The sequence below is a fragment of the Mustela nigripes genome, chromosome 8, assembly GCF_022355385.1.
Source record: "Mustela nigripes isolate SB6536 chromosome 8, MUSNIG.SB6536, whole genome shotgun sequence".
NCBI classification, from domain to species: domain Eukaryota; kingdom Metazoa; phylum Chordata; class Mammalia; order Carnivora; family Mustelidae; genus Mustela; species Mustela nigripes.
In genome coordinates, this window is record NC_081564.1 from 51,801,744 (window position 1) to 51,823,690 (window position 21,947).

The 21,947-nt window shown below is 33.4% G+C and overlaps 1 protein-coding gene across 4 annotated transcripts in view; it reads right to left on the minus strand.

The window, feature by feature from the left end:
• The window catches only part of TRAPPC8 (trafficking protein particle complex subunit 8), a 74,732-nt gene that overhangs the window by 14,065 nt on the left and 38,720 nt on the right, over nucleotides 1-21,947 (minus strand). For all 4 annotated transcript variants that reach the window (XM_059409409.1, XM_059409406.1, XM_059409408.1 and 1 more), the window contains 13 exons: nucleotides 20,720-20,944; nucleotides 19,638-19,746; nucleotides 17,646-17,840; nucleotides 16,937-17,067; nucleotides 14,679-14,753; nucleotides 14,070-14,196; nucleotides 13,508-13,662; nucleotides 10,569-11,011; nucleotides 6,907-7,054; nucleotides 5,109-5,205; nucleotides 3,750-3,818; nucleotides 3,603-3,661; nucleotides 1,383-1,556 (listed from right to left, as the gene is read on the minus strand). In XM_059409409.1, coding sequence (XP_059265392.1) covers nucleotides 1,383-1,556; nucleotides 3,603-3,661; nucleotides 3,750-3,818; nucleotides 5,109-5,205; nucleotides 6,907-7,054; nucleotides 10,569-11,011; nucleotides 13,508-13,662; nucleotides 14,070-14,196; nucleotides 14,679-14,753; nucleotides 16,937-17,067; nucleotides 17,646-17,840; nucleotides 19,638-19,746; nucleotides 20,720-20,944 — 2,007 coding nt within the window. The remainder of the gene's footprint in view (nucleotides 1-1,382; nucleotides 1,557-3,602; nucleotides 3,662-3,749; nucleotides 3,819-5,108; nucleotides 5,206-6,906; nucleotides 7,055-10,568; nucleotides 11,012-13,507; nucleotides 13,663-14,069; nucleotides 14,197-14,678; nucleotides 14,754-16,936; nucleotides 17,068-17,645; nucleotides 17,841-19,637; nucleotides 19,747-20,719; nucleotides 20,945-21,947) is intronic.

Below are 21,947 nucleotides of genomic sequence, written 5' to 3' on the forward strand. Positions count from 1 at the left end.
TCATCTACTATGGGAGTATCTCTACGTGAGTCCTTGTTTCAGACACCAGGAAATCAAACCCTTCCACACTGTTCAGGTAACTATCCTTGGACAAGACCCTTAATTTCACTGTAGAATTGTCTTTTAAAAAGTAATACATAATTACACATTACATGTAACGTAATTTATATATAATTACAAATTCTTATAATATATGCATAAAATACAAAAGGGTGCACTGTGAAAAACAAGCCTCCTTTGTATTATAGTAAGTAACTTCAAGGAAGACTAATGGCTAAACCATCTCAATCTGGTCTGCCATGTGTGGATCTTATCTGGATATGATTTTTAAAACTTAAAATATTTTCAAATACTCTGGAAAAACTGAAAGCAAACCCAACAAATAGATAATAATTCAGAATTATTGTTAATTTAGTTGGGTGAGATAAAAATACTCTGGGGTTATTGTTAAATAAGAGAGTCCTCATCTGCTAGAAGTAAATATGGAAGCACTTACAGATAAAATATTATGTTATTTAAAAAAATACTACAGCAAAAAATGAAGGTAAAAATAAAAGAAAACAAAGGAGAGGGGCTAATGGAATAGATGAAAAATGAAGAGCAACATATTAGTGACCATGGAGCCCGAGTAATGGGTATCTGAATGTTCACAGCTCTATTTTTCCTTTTTTTTGGTGTTTGAAAATGCCCATAATAAGGAGTTTAATAATGATACCTGTTGTCATGGAGCTTATCATATCTACAATATTTTCAGTACCACTAAGAAGTAACAATAACAAAAAAGGAAGTTATCTAATTTGAATGAATTCTTTTCTAAGTAAAAAAGTCATTATAGGGTGGGGGTGGCACCTGGGTGGCTCAGTAGGTTAAGCTTCTGCCTTTGGCTCAGGTCATGGTCTTAAGGTCCTGGGATCGAGCCCCAAATCAGGCTCCCCAATCAGTGGGGAGTCTGCTTCTCCCTCTCCCTCTGCCCTTCCTCCTGCGTGTGCATGTGCACTCTCTCTCTCTCTCTCAAATAAATAAAACCTTTAAAAAAAGATTTAAAAAGTCATTATGGGGGTGAGGGGATGGGTGAGCCTGGTGGTGGGTATTAAGGAGGGCATGTACTACATGGAGTACACTGGGTGTTATATGTAAACAATGAATCTTGGAACACTACATCAAAAACTAATGATGTACTTACTGTATGGTGACTGACATAGCACCATAAAAAATTTTTTAAAAAAGTAATTATGGAACTGCTAAAAAAAAAAAAAAGGTATAAAATAAATACTAAAACTGAAAATTTTATGCAAATATAAATAACGGTTTACATTTGTTCTTTAGCTTAAGGCTCAAGTATCTACAAAGCAAGGCTTCTGAAATAACTTTATAACACATACCTTCCATAATACGACAATATTCAAATCCACCTCACTGCACTTCTGAATTAATCTCACAGCATCCTCTACTGACTGTTTTTCTGCATGCACAGATGGCTGGGCTTGTGGTTTCTTCAATTCAGAAGATAAACTTCGATAAAAGAAGTCTGCACATGGACTTGCTGAACTTATTATCTGTTAAGAGAAAAATCACTTATCTACATAAATGTTTTCAACTAAATATACCCTGCCAAAATGTAACTTCTTTCTATATTTCTATATTAACTAAAAAAGGCTTATTCAATCATTTCTTGTCAATGTGTCAGTACCGGGAGGCTGTAAAACACACTGAGACAGTTAAACACCTAAAATATTTGGTACAAATTACCCTGAATCTTAAAATTGCTATCTCAAAATAATTAAACTATACTGCCATGACATTAGTCCAAGTATCGAGGGAAGGTAATGAATAGTTCTAAGAAAATGAATAAAAAATAAATTGCTGAAAAGTAGTATTCTTTGTACTACTAAAATAACAAATATCTCATTCAAATACTTAGAATATTAGACAACATCTAACAAAACAGAATGCAAATGTAATTGCTGTATCTTAATATGGCTTTTATACTTGAAGGGAGAGAACATGAAAAAAGAATTTTTAAAAAATTTTAAATGGAATTGGAACTACAGGGATTTCCTTTAACGGAATATTGTTTCATAGTAAAATCTCTATACTTATGATTCCCCGCATTATAGGCTATGTTGTATAAATGTTAAGTTTCAAGTTAATTATTAAATAAAAATATGCAAGTTTTTGCCTTTAAGAGTGAACTATTTTCTGGTAAACAATTGTTCCAATAGGTTTCTCATTAACCTATAATGCTTTGTGAGTTCTATTTACTCAACCAGATTTATCAATAGGGAAAATGTCTTTGTTTCTGCTTTCTTTAACAATACGACACAAAATTACTTGACAACAAATACAGTAAAAATTACAATCTTAATATAATTTAAGGGCCTTGATTTGTCTCTAACGATTTTAAGTTTCAAAAAGAAATGAACAGAACAAACAACTGAAATCATGAAATCTAAATTCAATCATTCAAGAGGCACAATGTGGCTTCATTTGGAAATTACTGGGCTTTTGGTACTCTGAGATATTTCTAAATAACTATTTCTTCAAGTAGTCAAAAGACAGCCACAAAGAATGTGTGAGATGAAGGCAAATGTTAAGAGAAATACGAAAGTGTAAGAATGTCTAGAATTATCAAAGAAAAAAATACAAAGAAGAAACAGTAACTGAGTCAGTAGCAATAATAACAGTAACAGGGCACAACTACATGGAATTTTATACCCTTGGTCCAATATTTCTCAAAACAGATCACCAGATCACCTCTTCCGATTATCTCCAGAGCTGGCTGAAAATGCACATTCCCAAACCACCCAAGATGTAATGAACCACAGTTTTAGAGTTGGGGAGGCAAAGCCCTCATTTTTACAAAATTTCCTAGATCAAAAATAGGGTCTACAAGCTGATAACTTCAACATTACCTAGGAACTTATAACAATTTATTATACGTATTTTTTAAGTAAACTCTGTGCCCAATGTGGGCTGAAATTCATGACCCCAAGATCAAGAATCACATGCTTCACTGACTGCATGAGCCAGGTGCCCCACCATCTACAATTCAGACCCTCAGATCCCACCCCAGGCCAACTGAATTAGAATCTGCATTTTAACAAGAACCCCAAATGACTCATACGCACAGTCTCTAAAAGTTTGAAAACCACTGCTCTAGGTGATTCTTACAAATAATTAAGTGGGACTATCACTGTCCTAGACGACATATTTAAAATCCCTCAGAATTTTTTATTTGGATGTCAGAACCATTTGAAACACCAAAATCTACATGATTATCATCTTTATATTCCACTCTGACCACTTTCCCTCATAAATAGGTTCCCTTGTATAATCCGGTTTCATTTTTAATCCCAAGGATTATATTTTTTACCTGTGATATTCTCAAAAGGAAGTTAGTTTTAAATAATTAAAATGGTATAATCCATATAGCATCTCCGCTCTGTTTTAGAACACAAAGGTAAGTTGTAAATCTGAACAAAGCTGACATGTTCATCCACAAAAGATTCTGTGGATTACAAAAGCAATAGTTTTGCCAAAATAGTGAGAGATTCTAAAACTGTGACTTTTAAAATCAAATGCTATTGTGCTTACTTGCATACCTGTTCATTTCCAAAGATGATATCTGCAAAGATATATTTTTCTGAGAACTGTGTGGCAACTAAAAAACAGGAAAACAAACTAATCAATATCATTGTCATGAAATATAAAATGACCCTTAGGAAAGTGTAAAAATAAACTGAATTTACCTTCTTTTTCCCTACATCGTACTGCCTTGAAGCAAAATTTTCCCTTCTCTCTACTAGCAAGTTTGGCATCTAGAAAGAAAAGAAAAAATTTCTAATTTCTAATTTCAGCTGCTTATGACAGGGTAAAACATAATTCATTATTCAAACTTCCTTAGTTAAACTGAAAAATAATTCATAGTTACAAATAAGTTTAATGAAAAACATCTCCTTTCATCTCCATAAAGCAAATTTCATTCAGTTCTTAAAAAGGAAGAAATTCAATTTTCTTGAAATTCACGTTTGTGCATGCATGTGCGCATGCGTGTGTGTGTGTGTGTGTGTGTGTGTGTGTGTGTGTATGACAATACAGATAAACAGAAAAGTTTAAAAGATCAGAACCTGGGAACCAGGGAGCCCACATTCCCACCACTCTACCATTTCTTCATTTCCTTTCAGGATTTCTTCATATATATGGTTTATATCAATATTAGTATATGCACATACTGTCCTACAATGTATTTTCTCCACTATTGCAAACACTATGAAAATGTTAATGTATTTTTAATAACTAAAAAATAGTCTGAGTTATAATTTAATTCACATTAAATCTACACTGAATTTCTCTGCATTAAACATAACCTTGCAACACACTGCTCTGTTTTCAATGTATGGATTTTCATGTATTTTGAATTGATTTCTTTGTATAAGTTCCAAAAGTAAGGATTACCAACAGACTAAATAAGAGTTTAAACATTTTCATATTTTTTTGAAATATACTGTATAATTCTCCAGAAAGAGCAAATATCATTCTGCCACCTTCACTTCACTCTTAACAAGCACTTAGCATTCTCATATTACTGCCAGGATAATAAACCTAAAGAAATATTCCGGAAAACAATTTGTCAATATATTTATCACAAGTATGTATATTCTTCTGTTTAAATGTTATATAGGTATGGAAATACATGGAAAAGTCAGTCACTATAGAGGTATCATCATTATACACAGAAAAACAGCCTACCAATGGCAAAGGAAACCAAAAGAAACCACCATATTCTAGTCTACATGTTTCTGTATTGTTTGAAATTTTGAAAATGATCATGTACTCAGGCACTGATTTTCCAACAGAATAAAGAAAATGCAAACAGAAAGATGTGGAAGGAAATAAAAAGATGGAGAAGAATGGATTAAGAAAGGTAATTTGATTCACAGTCAAATAAACTACTGAAAACACAACTGAATGCTTAAAAAAGTTAATTATTAAATTATTTTTTGAAAAGGTACCAACAATCTTATATGATATTATAGTACTACTCTGATACTCTGAAGCAATGAAGATATGAAAATTTACTATGAAGAGGGAAAAAGTCACAAACCTACCTTTGTTTTCAGAGAGATTTACAGATTTCTGTAACTTCCAGTGTTTGCTACTACTTGATACTTGTACTATATGGAATTCCTTAACACCTGCTTCACTCTATCAAAAAGAAAGAAGAGTCATTCAGGACTTAGGAGCACAAACTTAGAGTATAATGAAAACAATATTCTGACACTGCTACCAAAGTAACATAAGACGAAATTTTTATTTTGAAATAAACAATATAAATTTCAGGAAGCTTACGTTATTTAAATTCTTCCTTAGACATTCTTTTTTTCTTTTAAGTATGCTCCATACCCAGCATGGAGCCCAATGCAATCTTGAACTCACCACCCTGAGCTCAAGACCTGAGCTGAAATCAAGAGCTGGATGTTTAACTGACTTTGCCACCCAGGTGTCCCCTCCTTAAACATTCTGAAAACAGAGAGGTCATCATTTTACCCAAAAACTATATTTAACTATAATGTACACCCCATAGCAAATTTTAAAATACTGAACAGCATTCAATTATTAAAACCTATCATAATTAGTTACTGGGAGTATTTAATAGATCAAACATTATATGTTATCAATTTTTTTTTTTTAAGATTTACTTACCTATTTTAGAGAGAAGAGACAGAGTGTGTGTGTGCGCGCAAACGTGGGGGGGGGGGGCAGAGGGAGAGAGAGAGAACAGAAACTTAAGCAGACTCTGCCCTGAGCGTGGAGTCTGATGGCAGAGCCTGGGCCTAAACTAAGAATCAGAGGCTTAACCAACTGCACCACCCAGGAACCCCTTGTTATCAATTTTGAATCAAAACTGTAACATTTTCTTTTAATTTCTTCTCATCTTTCTGAGGTATCTCATTCTCATTAAGGTAAAAAACAACAAAAACAAATCAGAATCCCAAAATATAGCCAATGCAATGAAGTTAAACTGTACATAACTTTTTATTCTCCTGAATGAGAACTAATTTGAAATTATTAAAATCTTAAAATTTTAGGAACACCTGGGAGGCTCTGGCAGTTAAGCCTCAGGTCATAATCCCAGAGTTCTGGGATAGAGTCCCACATCGGGCTCCTTACTCAAGAGGGGAGCCTGCTTCTCCCTCTACTTACCACTCCCCCTGCTTATGCTCTGTGACAAATAAATAAAATCTTTTAAAATAATAATAAATAAAATCTTAAAATTTTATTTTTACAAATGTTACTTTCTTTGAAGATCATCAAAGTATTAGCAAATATCTTAAAAAGAAGCAACCTTACAAGTTTATGAAGCCAAAAGTAAAGGACATTACACAGTAACACTTCAAATAAGTATTTGAACTAAATCAACCTGAAACTAAGATGCTATTTTAATCATGAGATCTCATTCCCTTAATATTCACTTTTATATTTAGAGTATTTAAACAGGAATGGTGAAAGGTCTGAAATGCTTATTATATGAAGAAAATGATACTCTCAGAAATGTATAAATGAATGTTATCAATTTAATATGGAATGTGAAATCCTAATACAACTGTAAATTTAGTTATATCAATAGATTCTCAATGGTTGAAACTAGAAAGCACTTTATCTCTGTGGTACTGAATTATTCACATATAGAGCTATGTATCATATGAATATATAAATACCACCAGGTCCTTTTTAGACCTAAAATTACAAAGCTAATGGAAAATTAAGATGTTTTCACACTGTTGTATATGAACATTCCTAAATTCCTAGCTTATGCTATCTTGTGGGGGAAAAAATCCTTTACTAAAAACAAAGTAAACCCTTCAAATATAATTAAAAATAAAATTTCGTTTTAAACCAACTTACAGTGTTGGTATTTTCCACATCCACAAAGACTAGCATATTGCCCCCTCGGCCCTCCTCATCTTCAAGAGAATTACTTCTGCAGACAGTGGCTCGTACATTCAAAGATCGGCTGGTACAAATAACTGCAGTGTGTCTTAATATTCTGTGCCTGAAGAAATACAAAATTGCAAATTTAATGGAAGAAGCTCCCCATTTCTTATGATTCTCTAATTCCAAACAAAGCTTTTAAAACCTAATTGCTCCCAGGGCCATTTATACTTAAAACAAAGATAAAAACAGAGTGTAATACAGTAAACTTATCTAGTTAGCATAACTTCAATTCTTTCTTCTCAATTTGGAAGGAAACTAATAGTCTCCCAGACTCCAGGCATGTCTGCTCACTAAACTCATCAGTATAGCACATGAAATAATTTTCATGTAACAATGTCCTGAATATGCTGCTTCTCTGATAGTGGTTCCAAAGCAACTGATCCCTTCAAGTAAACCCCAAACTTTCACCTGGCCTTGAAGGTCCTCCACAACAGAGCTTTTTACATTTCAATATTAATTCCCCTTTACTACTTCTTTTTTCTAATATTATCTCCTAAATTTCTTTTCTTTTTTTTTTTAAGTACAACTGAAATACAATGTCCTAGGAGTTTCAGGGATAAATCAAATTGATTCAGTATTTGTATACACTATGAAATGATTCCTTTGGTAAATCTAGTTACAATGTCATCATACAAAGCTATTGTAATATTACTGACTATAGTCCCAATACTGCAGATTACATCCCCATGACTTATTTTAGAAATGGAAGTTTGTACCTCTTAATCCCCTTCACTTGTTTCACCTGTACCCCCCCAATCCCCTTCCCACTTTGATAACCAGCAGCTTCTTCCTTGTGTTTATGAGTCTGTTTCTGTTTTGTTTTTTGGGATTCCACATATAGGTGAAAAAATCTGGTCTTCCTCTGTCTTATTTTACTTAGCATATACCTTCTAGGTCCACCTGTGTTATCACAAGTGGCAAGATTTCATTCTATCTTATGGCTGAGTAACATTTGTGTGCCTGCGTGCGCACACATGCCCCATCTTCTTCATCCTTACAGACAGGACACCTAGATTAACTCAGTGTCTTGGCTATTGTAAACAATACTGCAATGAACATAGGGGTATATATCTCTCTTTGGATTGGTGGTTTGGTTTTCTTCAGATAAATACCCAGAATTAGAACTAGGGATCGTATGGTAGTTCTATTGTAGTTTCTTTTTTTGCTGTTTTATGTAGTTCTATTGCTGTTTTCCATAAGAAGCTGTACCAATTCAGATTTCCACCAAATGTATGTGGGTTTCTTTTTCTCTACAACCTCACCAACACTATTTTGTCTTTTTAATAACAGCTAATCTGACAAGTACGAAGTAACATATCATTGTGATTTTGATTTTTCATTTCCCTGATTAGTGATGCTGAGCATCCTTTCATATGTCTGTTGGCCACCTGTAGGTCATCTTTTGAAAAATGTCTTAGATCCGCTGTCCATTTTTAAATTTTCTATATTAAATTGGGTTAAGTTCTTTGTATATTTTGGATTATAACCCCTTATTCAATGCATGATTTGCAAATACCTTCTCCCATTCAGTAGAATGCCTTTTTGCTTGCTGATGGTCTCCTTCACTGGACAAAGGCTTTCTAGTTTAGTGTGATCCCATTTGTTTTAGCTTTTGTTGCCCTTGTCTGAAGAGACCCCAAAAAAACATTGCTAAGATCAATGAACATCAAAGAGCTCACTGCCTATGTTTTTCCTAGAAGTTTTATGCTTTCAAGTCTTACATTCACATCTTTAATCCATTTTGAATTTATTTTTGTGTATGGTATAAGATAATGGTCCAGTTTTCCCAATATCATTTATTGAAGAAACGATCTTCTCCATTATATATACTTGCTTCTTCTGTCATAGATTAATTGACCACATACACATACATTTATTTCTGGGCTCTCTATTCTGTCCCATTGACCTGTGTGTATTTTTGTGTCAGTCTCGTACTGCAGTGATTACTATAGCTTTGTTGCACAGTCTGAAATCAGGGCATGACAGCTCCAGCTTTATTCTTCTTCCTCAAGATTACTTTGACTGTTTGGGGTCTTTTGTGGTTCCATACAAATTTTAGGATTCTTTGTTCTAGTTCTATAAAACATGACATTGGTATTCTGATAAGGATTACACTGAATCTGTAGAGTGCTTTGCGTAGTCTGAACATTTTAACAGTATCAATTCTTCCGATTCAGGAACACAGTATATCTTTCCATTTGTTTGTGTCATTGCAATTTCTTTCATCGGTGTCTTATAGTTTTCAGAGTACAGGTCTTTTACCTCCTTGGTTAAATTTATTCCTAGGTATTCTTTTTTATGCAACTATAAATAAGACTTTTCTTAATTTCTCTGATACTTCATTATTATAGCATAGAAATGCAATTAATCTCTGTATGCTAATTTTGTATCCTACGACTTTACTGAATTCATTTATTAGTTCTAACAGTTTCCCCTTTACTTGTTTTATACATTTTTTACACTGTAACCAAACTAATTATACTCAGTTTATAATTCCTAATTTACAAATCTTCATTTACATACAGTCACTCCCTGGAATACCCACTACTTTCTTGCCCATCCCTCTTGATATCCAAATTCTGAAGTCCTTACTTTCTTTGGAAGCTCATTTCATCATTACTGTATTCCACAAAGCCTTCCCTGACTGCCTTGGCCAGAGTATGCTCTATTGTCTTCTGAAGGAGAATTAATATTTACTGAGTATCTAAAATGTCCCCATTCTTATAAATACTGTTATTTTGCCCTCACAGTAAGTCTTATAAGATATTTAAAATATTCCATTAATAAATGGAGTAACAAGGGGCACCTGGGTGGCTCAGTGGTTTAAAGCCTTTGCCTTCAGCTCGGGTCATGATCCCAGGGCCCTGGGATCCGGCCCCACATGCAGCTCTCTGCTCAGCAGGGAGCCTGCTTCTCTCTCTCTCTCTCTCTCTCTCTGCCTACTTATGATCTCTATCAAATAAATAAATAAAATCTTTTTAAAAATGGAGTAACAAAATCATTCCTAGTTAATTTTATAAAAATGATAATGGCATTATCACAAATAAAATAATTGCTGTTTAATAATATATAGGCCACCAACCCTTGTGAGCACCAAGGTTTGATTTCTTCGGTGAGCCTCATTACAACCCCACCCTAATCATCTGTTCTACAAATACATACTTTTTCCCCCACACATTCTTAGGAGTTAGGAGAGAGCACAGGGTTAAGAAAGGGTGAAACACAATAATTTTCTTAAAACAGGATGACTATAGCAGGCTGTCTTCATATACAAATGGTACCAGTGAATTTCATTATTACGTGATAACTTTGGCCAGAGTACTTCATTTTATTAAAGAATCATGAAGTTTGTAAATAAAAGCCACTAAAAAGATTAGGTAACCACATTTTTTGTACTTTTGGCTACTTAGAACTTATATTAGGGACAGGCTCAAATATAAACATCATGCATAATTTGGACGGGGATAATTTCTTAAGAAACAATGATATGTTAACAAATATCAAAATGTTTATTTGAATTTGTACATATACATTAAACACAGGTTAAATCTAGAAAGTTTTATAATACTCACCGTATTTTAGGCTGCTTTTGAACACTTTCATAGTAAAACAAAAAGTTAATTTCATGGACACCTTCTTCATCTGGCCCACGTAACCACATGGGTAGCTGAACTGAAGCTCCAGGTAGAAGAACAGCGTCAGGAAGGGGAACAGGAATCACCTCTGGCTGACTCCCTATGCCAATGCCAAAGTCTACAGAGGAAGCTGATGATACGAGTGCTGTACACACAGAGGTAGAATCTGTCACAACAGTCTTGTAAGCACTACAGTTCTCAGAAGCTGAGGGACTTAGTGGTGTTAGAGCAGCTGTGTTACCACCGAAAGTAAAGAACTCTGGACGTTTAGAAACAACCTTCAATCCAGTAAGAGGGCATTTGCTGACATTGACAAATTCTACATAGGCTTTTCGGATTTCTCCACAGAGGAGCCCTGTAGGAAAATGTATAAAGAATACCTGCATTGGAGGGAAAAAATATCATTATATTGTCTGTTAAAAAATCCAAACCTACAGTGAGTAACAATTTAAGATGCTACGTTTCTTTACTAAAGGTTTACAATTATTTTATTAATTCTCTTTGATGGCTCCCTGAATATATATGGCAATTAACACTCCATTTTACAAAAGATGAGACAGAGATCAATGCTATTCAGTAGCAGATTGCAGAGTTATGAATTAAAAATAAAATATCAGTTACAAGTGATCTATGAACAAAACTTGGCCAACTGTATAGAGACTATGGGCAAGTTAGTTACAAGTAATTTAACATGGCTATGTGAATTAACTATCAGTTGAAAAGTCCTTATTCAAGGTCAACTTGAAAAATAATTCAACTATTTTTCACACATCATTAAGATGCAAAAATACACCAGAGAGATCTTTTAAAAGGAAACAATGTACAGATCCATGATTCCATATCCATAATTTTAAAACCTAAAGAGCTCTGAACAACCTCAAACTTTTAGTAACTCACATGGGAGTTAAACCTGATCTGATTTACCCTTTCCCATTCAGTATGACATTCATGTGGTTCATTCACACACTATTAATATGCTTGATTTCTAGATGCTACCACAAATCCAGTAGGGCTTACATAACACTTTGGATATAAACACACACACACACACACACACAATTTCTAAAAATTAAGGATAAAAAATGATTTCCAACACACATCTGGCCTCAGGATTTCAGATAAGTGAATGTGAAGCTGTACTGGAGAAGGAGAAATATGGGCTAACAAAATCACCTAGTAAGTTATTTGCACTTAAAAGATACTTAAGAGTAAATGTCAGATACTGACAATATCTAAGAAAAAAGGATTATGAAGGTACAAGTATAGGAAAAAAATGTTCTATGGGGCACCTGGGTGGCTCAGTGGGTTAAAGCCCCTGCCTTGGGCTCAGGTCACGATCCCAGAGTCCTGGGATCGAGTCCCGCATCAGCCTCTCTGCTCAGCGGGGAGCCTGCTTCCTCCTCTCTCTCTGCCTGCCTCTCTGCCTACTTATGATCTCTCTCTCTCTCTGTTAAATAAATAAATAAAATCTTTTTTAAAAAATGTTCTAATAAAGTTATGGCTGACAGCCCCACAGGAGTTATTAAAATCTAGTGGAAATACTTATGTTTCTTTCTTTCTTTTTTTTTTTTTAATTTTATTTATTTGAGAGAGATAGCAAGAGAGCATGGGGGGCAGGGGGAGAAGCAGCCCCCAACACAGGGCTCAATCCCAGGACCCTGGGACCACAACCTGAGAAGAAGGCAGACACCTAACCAACTGAGCCATCCCCAGAAATATCTATGTTTCTTAATCTAAATTTGAATGGAAATTCACTATGGCCACAGTTTTAAGAAGCAGATAAATTCTGCAGACATAAGAAGCTTTAAAAACAGGTATGAGAAAATAAGCAATTAATGCAGAAATCTAAAACACAGGTTAAGAAGGAAAAAAAAAGGCATAAGGTTGTATTAAAGACACTGACTATGTACTGATTTAGCCAATGTCAAATAAATTTAGTCAAATAAGTTAAAATTTGGGAAGGAAGGTAAATTTTGAGATAATATGTCAAAAACAGTTGAAAGAGTACGCAAAGACACAGTAAAATACACAGACACACGAATACTGTCAAGGCTAAGGCATTAGTAAAATGGGAAGGGGGCTGGAATTAGCAGAACAGTGATACACCATGTGTAGATACTCTGTAATGTACCTTCAGAATAAAAATTTTACTGAATATTGGCTCTTTAAGAATAATCAGTATATCTAGCCTTTACTTCAAACACATAGATGCTAAAAGTCCTTTTGGTGACAGCTTCAAATTTAAATGGCAAATAAGATTAAGACTCCGGACTCTCATTTCCACTAATTTATCCTGAAGCTGTGAGTGTGTGAGTAGAAAATGATATGCATAAGGTTATTTACTGTGGTTTTATTGGTTAACAGTGAATGACCAGACACAAATCAAATGTCTACCACACAAATCTCATTGAATAATATATACAACATAATGCCTATATACACAACATACATACAACATAATGCTTACACAGTGGGGGACTCAAAGAGGACTGCTCTTCTACTTTTCCTTTTATAAGATTTTACTTATTTATTTGACACAGAGAGAGAGAGCTCACACACAAGCAGGGGAAGTGGGAGAGGGAGAAGCAGGCTCTCTTATCCAAAAAAGCCATTGATCTTAATAAACAAAGTCACTGATTTTAATAGTGTTTCTTAAATGTATTTTCACAATTTCCATTAATAATCTGAGATTTATATATTATAACCTGGCTGTGATTTTTCTTTGTGAATTAGATCTATTTAACCTAGCTTAATAATAATTAAAAAGTATGGTTCAATGTAGTATCAGTAACTTCAAAGTTTAAAATTAATAGACTGAAAATATTATGACCTTATAGATAATTTATTAATCCATGAAATTTTAAAAAGTGAAATACCTCCAATAGCGGCATTTCCTCTGTGATAATGGGATCTAAACGTCGATCAGGACCATATTTAATAGATGTTTTCTCTTCTTTCGTATTGTTAAGTCGAGGACCTTGAATTTCTAAATCCTGTCTCCCTCGGACTGACATACTCAACGAATGTTTTCCTGAAACAAAAAACAATCAATGCCCTAAAATAATTTGGTGTGTTAAATGATACCAATTTAGCTTAAATACTATAACTTTCAGATTATTTCCAGAAAAATCCTAAACAATTATTGACTCGCACGGTTAATCAAAGAATTAAGTGTATTTTATTTTTATGTTTAACCACACCCCTATATGTGGATTAATTTCTCATTAGGATTTACTTGTTTTACATATACAAAATACATTAGAAGGGAATAAATTCGTTTATTTTTGCAGCAATGGCAGAGTTTAAAATAACCCAAATAACCTAAGTGCCTTTGTTAAGGTATATTAAACCTGTTTTTAAAACACCTCATTTTCATTCATTTATTTATGGAGACTTAATTATTAGTTTTGTATCTGTTTAGTAATGCTATAGTTTTACCTGTGTGACATCCAGGAAGAGCACCAATGCCATCTACTGTCATGCAGCCCTGAATGGTGCCAAGATTATAAACAACTCCCAGAATATGCAGCTCCCCTATGTGATGGGGAAAGAGCTTTAGTCTTGCCTGTGGAGATATTTAAGCCACTCTTATTATGTTTTCATAATATCTTAAATAGCACAGTATCTAAATTTTGCAATACTGTAAAAATATAAACTCATGACCTAAACTTTTGAATAATCAATTAATTTCTTATTTTGAAAAGCATCTTCTTCAAAAGAAGATACAGGCTTGGATCTTCATTAACACTTCAAATCAACAAAAAAACAAAATATTCTGGTCAAGCAAATGTTACATGAAATTACCACATTGACCACCTCCAAAAAAGCAAAAAGTTTTCAACAGGCTTCTTTGGAAATTAACAAACCAAAGACCTCTGCAAATCTACTCTTTCCACCAATTTCCTCTTATGCAATTCCTGTTTCCTAACCTTCCAAATTTTAGCTTTTAAGAAAACTAGGCTATAAAATAAACTGAATTGATTTTTAAAATTTGTTTGCATCTTACTTTTTCAAAGGCTTAAGACAAAAAAACAATAAAATAGTTACCACTTTAGATTCTTCACTATTAATTAAAAATTCTGAAATAACTTCAGTTCCAATCATTACAGGTTCACCTGTTACCTGAAAAATAAATTATTTTGTAAAACATACACTCTAATAAAGAAAGTACCAGAATATTAACATTCCTATACATCAATACTTAAGAACAATAACAATAATTATAGTTAGCATTTATTAGGTTCTTACTATGTGCTAAGCAATAAGCAAACTTTCACACCTGGAGTAAAGCCACGCAGTAGCAGAATGCGTGTTATATACATTTTTTCATTTCATTCAGTCCAATTCAAGTGAGGAGGGTAAGTGAGCTACTCAAAGTTGCAGCCACCAAGAGGACAAAACTTCAACAAATAAAAGTTCAGTTACTAATCATCAACAATGGCTGAAATGGACACTTAATTTTGCAATAAGAACAAATTTCTCCATCTTTTACTCTGATTAGCCTCATTTTCCAAATTAGCCAATTATAAAAAGAAGTAATGACACCTAAACAAGACGCATAAAAGACTGGTGGCCAATAAGGGCAGTAAGAGAGAGCAAAAAAAGCCTGTGTCCTCCAATTCAAGGACTTCTGTAAGAGAATATAATCTCTGGTCATGTAACAAAGCAGAGTTAACTAATTTACACTTGGGCTAAAGCTGGTCCTCATAAACACTGTTTTACTTTTACCATGAAGTTAGTTACTTCCCACAATAAATAAAAATTACATTTCCCTAAATTCCAGGTCAGCATCTTAATCCATCAGCAGAAGTTTATGAAGAAATCCAGAGTTTAAAACTTACAGGAAAAAGTGTAACTTAATTATACAAAATGAAAATTTTCACTCAACTTTAATAAACCTTCGTTAAAATCTAGCAGCACACAGACTAATACACTTAAAAAGCTAATGAATCTTTTTAAAAAAACTTTCCCCAAGAGTAAACAGTTTATAGACTTCTAATTTATATTCTAGGCATCTAAAAAATATTAGAAAAATTCAAGAGGTTGCTAAAATTCCAGTCAGAATATGAACCTACAAAATCTCAATCTTTCAAACTATTCACAATGAGTATAAATAATCACAAAACACCTTTAATGGACTTAACTGACAAGACTTTATATAAGGCAATCCTTAAATATCAAAATACTTCAAGAGAAATAATTTATACTACAGTTAGTATGACATACATCTTCTTTCAAGTTCTCCCTCCATAAATCAGTGCCAAAATGCTGGGATATTTCCCAGTTCCAAAATAATATTTATCACATTTCTAAGGTATATAGCAAGGTAGTATAAAAAAGTAAAAGTTATACAGTAAATATTGGTGAATAACCTAATAAATGGGTGAAAAATGTACCATCCCAGTTATTTGTTACAATCAGTATGGTAACAGAAAATATTTATTCAAGTCATTGCTGTTTCAAAAATAACTTATCTCAAATAAATAGCTTATTAACAGATATGACTAAGAAAAGAAACAGATAATGTATATATAAAGACAATCAACAAAAAAGGAAATACAAGAACTTCACCTTCACCAGAAATGAATGAAATGGAAAATAATAAAAAAACATTTTTCTTACCTATCGAATCAGTAAGCTTTTTTTTTCTTTTTAATAAGAACACTTAATGCAGCAAAGAAGAGATATGCAATCCCATGTGCTGTTAGTGAAAAGCCTATTGGTATGACCTTTTGGGAAACTAATAGAGTACTAAAATACTTATTCCCTAAAATGTTTTAACTTCATGCCCAGGAATCTTTACTATAGAAATTATCAGGATAAAATACTATACACCCAAATTTTTACCACTGTATGATGATGACAGTAAACAAACAGAAACTTCTAAAACAACTATTAGTGGAGAGATACTAGAGGAGCTTACAGGTCATCCACAGTGGAATATTATACAGAAATGAAATACTGAGACATTTTACTATCAAAATATGTATATGAATCAACACAATAAAAAAAAACATATGCAATATGAAAGAATCCCATATATGAAAGAAAACAAAAAAATGGAAATGACTGGGAAGATACAGAAAAGTGTTAAAGTGGTTATTTCTAAATACTGAGAAGACAGTTTTACTTTTCTTTATATTCTTTGTATACTCAATTTTCAACAATAAATATACGTCATACTTTTTATAACTATGGAAAATAAGCATAAAAAAGAATAAGTATAGCTCATTGAATAGAAAAAAATGAAATGTTAGCAACTATTACTGAAACATGCTTATTACAAATACCTTTTAATAACTTACTAGTTCTTTAACTTCTTCATTATCCTTTCCACTACTATCTTTGCGTTGAAACTTCCACAGCAATGACAAATCAGTCAACAAAAGTGGAACCTTCAAAGGATTTCTAAAAGCCACTTCCACTGTTATTGGTTCTACAAAAGAAAGGCCTAAATTAATAACAAACCCCACCTATTACCCTATGCTTCAATTCTCTAAACACACCTTACTTTCACAACTCTGTATTTTTGCCTAGACTATCCCTTACCACCTTGTACATGTCCATGGATTCAGTTTTAAAATGACTTCCTCTAGGGGAGCCTAGGTGGCTTAGTCCGTTAAGTGGCTGCCAAAGCTCAGATCATGATCTCAGGGTCCTGGAATCGAGCCCTGCATCGGGCTCTCTGGTCAGCAGGAAATCTACTTCTCCCTCTCCCTCTCCCTCTATGCTCTCTCTAATAAATAAAATCTTAAGGAAAAAAAAAGACTTCCTCTAGAAGATTTCCCCCCAATTTCTATGTACTAAAAAATGTCATTCTCTCTTCTATATTCCAATAGCACACTATATGTACCAGTATCAGAGCCCACAATGCCTAGTTTTATACATGCAGCTCACTAAGTTATGTTTCCAAATTTATTATTTCATGCCTTCCAGTCTATCTGCTGTAAGACAGACTAAATTTGATTTTATAAATCAAACAAAAAACCATGAATAAAAATTCAAGTATATCACCTTCTACAACTGCCAGTGGAAATCTTGAGTTATCCGAGTAACTATTCAAACAGTATTGTGTGGGGTAGAAATTGGTTGGAATTACTCCTCTGTTGACCACAGCTACAACCTGTTCTTCAAGTTCTCGCCACTGCTGAGAGGACTCAGAATCATACTCCTGATCAAGACTTACATGAGTGGCTGCTTGCTTTTCACCTAAAACAAAAAGTCACAATTCAGTACATGTATACTAACACCCATCTGCCCTCAAATGAGACATATTTTAAATAAAAATCCAAGGTAGCCAAATAAATATATATACATACACACTCACTCATGCCTGTTTAATTACCTGAGAGAAAAATATTCTCTTAATAACCCTAGCCTAAATGGAACTTGACTTATATATAATATTCTTGTTCTTTTCTTCTTAACTCTGAAAGAATACGTTTTTCTTAATATTTCACAATTTCAAATAAAATACTTCAAACATACAGAAACCCACGGAGAATAACAAATATTTATACACTGAAATTTAACAAATGTCAATGTTTGTCATAAAATCCCAAATATTCTTTATGTTACAAATAATTAAAGTCCTCTGTGTAACCCTCCCCAATCCTATTTTTCTCCTTCATCTCTACTAGCACTTCTTGCCAGAACTGAAATACTGTGTTTTCATCCATATTTTTTCCTTTGCCACATATTAGTGTATACATAAACAATGTATGCATTGGATGAATTGGTTTGACACTAGAAATTTATATAAATGGAATTACATTTGATTGATCATTCTGTAACATTTTTCACTCAACATTATGGTGTATTATCCATACTGAAACATATGGAACAATTTCATTCATGTCCTATAGCATGAATCCATTACATAAATATACCAAAATTTATCAATTCAGCTCCTCTATCATTCTAGTATTTTTCACTATTAAAATCAATCCTGCCATAAACATTTTCATAATATATATATACATATATATGTGCATATATATATATATAATATATTTATTTATTTTAGAGAGAGAGAGGAACAAGTAAGGACAGAGAGAGTCTCAAGCAGACTCTGCATTGAACACGGAGCCCAACACACAGCATGATCCCAGGACACTTAGACCACAACCCAACCCAAAACCAAGAGTTGGACACTTAACCGACTGCACCACCCTAGCACCCAGTGATGAATATTTTTAAATTTTATACTAAATCTCAAAGAGAAACATATTAATAAGTTCAAATATAAGAATGCTTAGAATTACAAAGTTTACTTTAACATATTTACACTTTTGGCCCAGTACTGCCATTCTAAGGTTCAATCCTTAGAAATAAGCCTGTATTTTAAAAAGACTTACAAGAAGAACAGAATATTGGCAACTGTTCTCTGCTACTACGTATATTAAGAAAACAAGTTTTAGGGGCGTCTGTGTGGCTCAATGGGTTAAGCCACTGCCTTCAGCTCGGGTCATGATCCCAGAGTCCTCGGATCGAGTCCCGTATCGGGCTTCCCCTGCTCTGCAAGGAGCCTGCCTCTCCCTCTCCCTCCACCTGCCTCTCCCCCTGCTTGTGCTCTCTCTCTTTCTCTCTGTCAAATAAATAAAATAAAAATCTTCTTAAAAAAAAGAGTTTTTCCACAAAAATGTCCATCAAACATAATTTTATATAAGGAAAAGAAGGAAACAGTCCAACTATTAGCAAATATTAAAGTACTTCATTTATATGTACTGAATAAAGTATCTTACAGCCATTAAAAATGTTCAATAAGACTATGTGAGAAAACCCTTTATAATTGTAGCTATTTTGTTTTTATTTTTAGCTTTTAGAGCTGGAAGGAAAACCCTGAAGTACTGGTTATCTTCAGTTGGCAGGATGTTAAGTAATACAGTACAGAGTTATTTATTTTCAAATATGCTCTAGCAATTACAACATCATTTCTTAAATAAAGAAAAAAAAACACTTAAAAAAATAGTCACTATGCAACAAGGCCAAATAAAATTTACAAACCATCTGCTGGTCGTCTGTCATGGCCAAAGAAAACCCGTGTTGCTGAACTGTTAATATATGGTAAAGGTAGCTGTGGTAAAGGACCATCTGGTGATAGCTGACTTACATTCTAGAAGAAATAGAGAAGAAGAATTTTTTGAGAAAACTCCACTTTCTTTACATTTGCCTTCTCATTTTTTAATATGTAAGGAATTAAAAATATGTTAAGCAAGAATATTAAAATAAAGAATTACTAGTTTTACTTAATATATCAGCCATCATAATAACTTATTTATTATCAGTTATAATAAATAACATTTATTCTAGCCAAGAGAATCTTCCTCAAGTTCCTCAGCTAATTGGCTCTCTTTGGATGTGAAAACTTCCAAATACTATTGTATGCACTTTACTTCCTGTGACTCTTTACAGCATCCTATCTGTTAAAATTCTAACCCATTTGATCTCAAATTAATAAAGAATGAAAGCATATTTTCTGCAGGACAGATAAAATATTCATTATTCACAAGTCTTGAAGAAAAAATTTTTAAATTTGAAAAAATTTTAAACTTAAAAAATGTGAAAGGTAAGTTTTTCCCTAAAATAATGTTTTGTATTTTCTAACCCCCTGTCTCAGTGAAGTATTTTTCCTTCCTATTAATTTTTCTGGGTTAGACCATAATATGGCCACTTCCCATAGACACATACCTTTTCATCTTTCATAGAAAAAAGAAAGGAATATACTTTTTCCAAAGGACGGTATGAGAACCCAATATGTTATAAAATTTGTTATGATTCAAAAAAAATAATAATGAAGAAGGAGCCTAGAAAGTCACGGCATCTCTTTTTTTTCTTTTTAAGTTCCAAGAATACGCACAGATCAAATGTTTATGGAATATTAAAATTCCCTTTTAAAGATCTGTAGAAGGGCAATGGAACTCAGATCTATGGCCGAAGGGCATAATGCCACATTTTATTATGACAGATAATTATATAAATTATAAGAAAACCATTTTATTGAACTCCTACTAAAGGAGTTTTTTTTTTTTTTTAACTAAAAATAATGACTTAAATTTTAATATCTACTACTAAAAACAAGTATTCACCTTGTAAACATAAAGATACTCTCTGAGGAAGGCCCCTTGTTGAGCAGCAGACTGTCTGCTTTCATTGATTAAAATATGCCTAAAAGCAGACACAGCATTGTCCAGTTGCCTAAGGGTATACGACTGGCGGCCAATAGTGAAGTTAATATGATCCTCTGCAAGAGACCAGCCTTTTCCCTTGTAAACTTGCATGGCTTGACAATAACAGCGCAAAGCATGCTTTTTCTGAAAGAAAATAAACAAAAGGTATTATAATCCAAACTTCTCTTGGACTAGAAAAAGTAAACACACACATAATCACGAACCTGGTAACTGGTGCTTCTAACAAAGACTAGAATGATTTAACAATGAAAATAACATTTATGAAGACCCCTTTGCAATTATTACTAAAAAATAAGAGGTCCTGAAGCAGGCAAGTGACTGCTTTGTCCAAGAGCAGGAAGACTAAGAAGTCAAAAATGATCATGACTTTATGGAAAACCATCTGGGAGTTTTCAGAGAGTAGCATCCAGAGTCATAAATTAGGTTGTTATTTTATAACTGAGAACTATCGCACCTCTTACTGATTGCGTTACGGTCATCTCTATGCCACGGCACTGGGCTGAATGCTAACTAAACTATGATTTCGTTAGGTAGTAAGAGTATGGTATATTCTTTTCTTTTGCCCACTGCTATATTCTGCCACACTTGTGAGCAGATATTTGGCATTAATTGCCTATTACTGAAACCCCCTGAACTCAGACAACCTCTATCTTAAAACTGGGATTTGGAACCAAGGAAGAGGCTTCACTCCACTAAACCTGCTTCAGAGTATACTCTTGTACCTAACTCCCCTCTCCAGGGCAGATTACAACTTTGTACCCTGTACAGCCAGAACTGCTTGTTGTTTTTTTTTTAAGAAAATGTTTTCCTGGTTAAAAAATTAAAGCAAATCAAAATCATCTGCCACTTAATAGCATGCAATTTAAGAACTCAGTCTCTCTTCTGTGATATTCCTACAAAGATACCCAATCCAAATCTCACTGGGAGGAAACATCAAACACCAAACAAACTGAGACACACACTCTATAAAAATAATTGGCCTGTAATCTTCAAAAGTATCAAGGTCATAATGTCAAAGGATCCTTTTGAACAGGATCCTTATGCTATAAAGGATATTTATGGGACACTGGTTTGATGATTAGCTAGTGGTACTGTATCAGTATTAAGTTCTTGATTTGATTGCTGT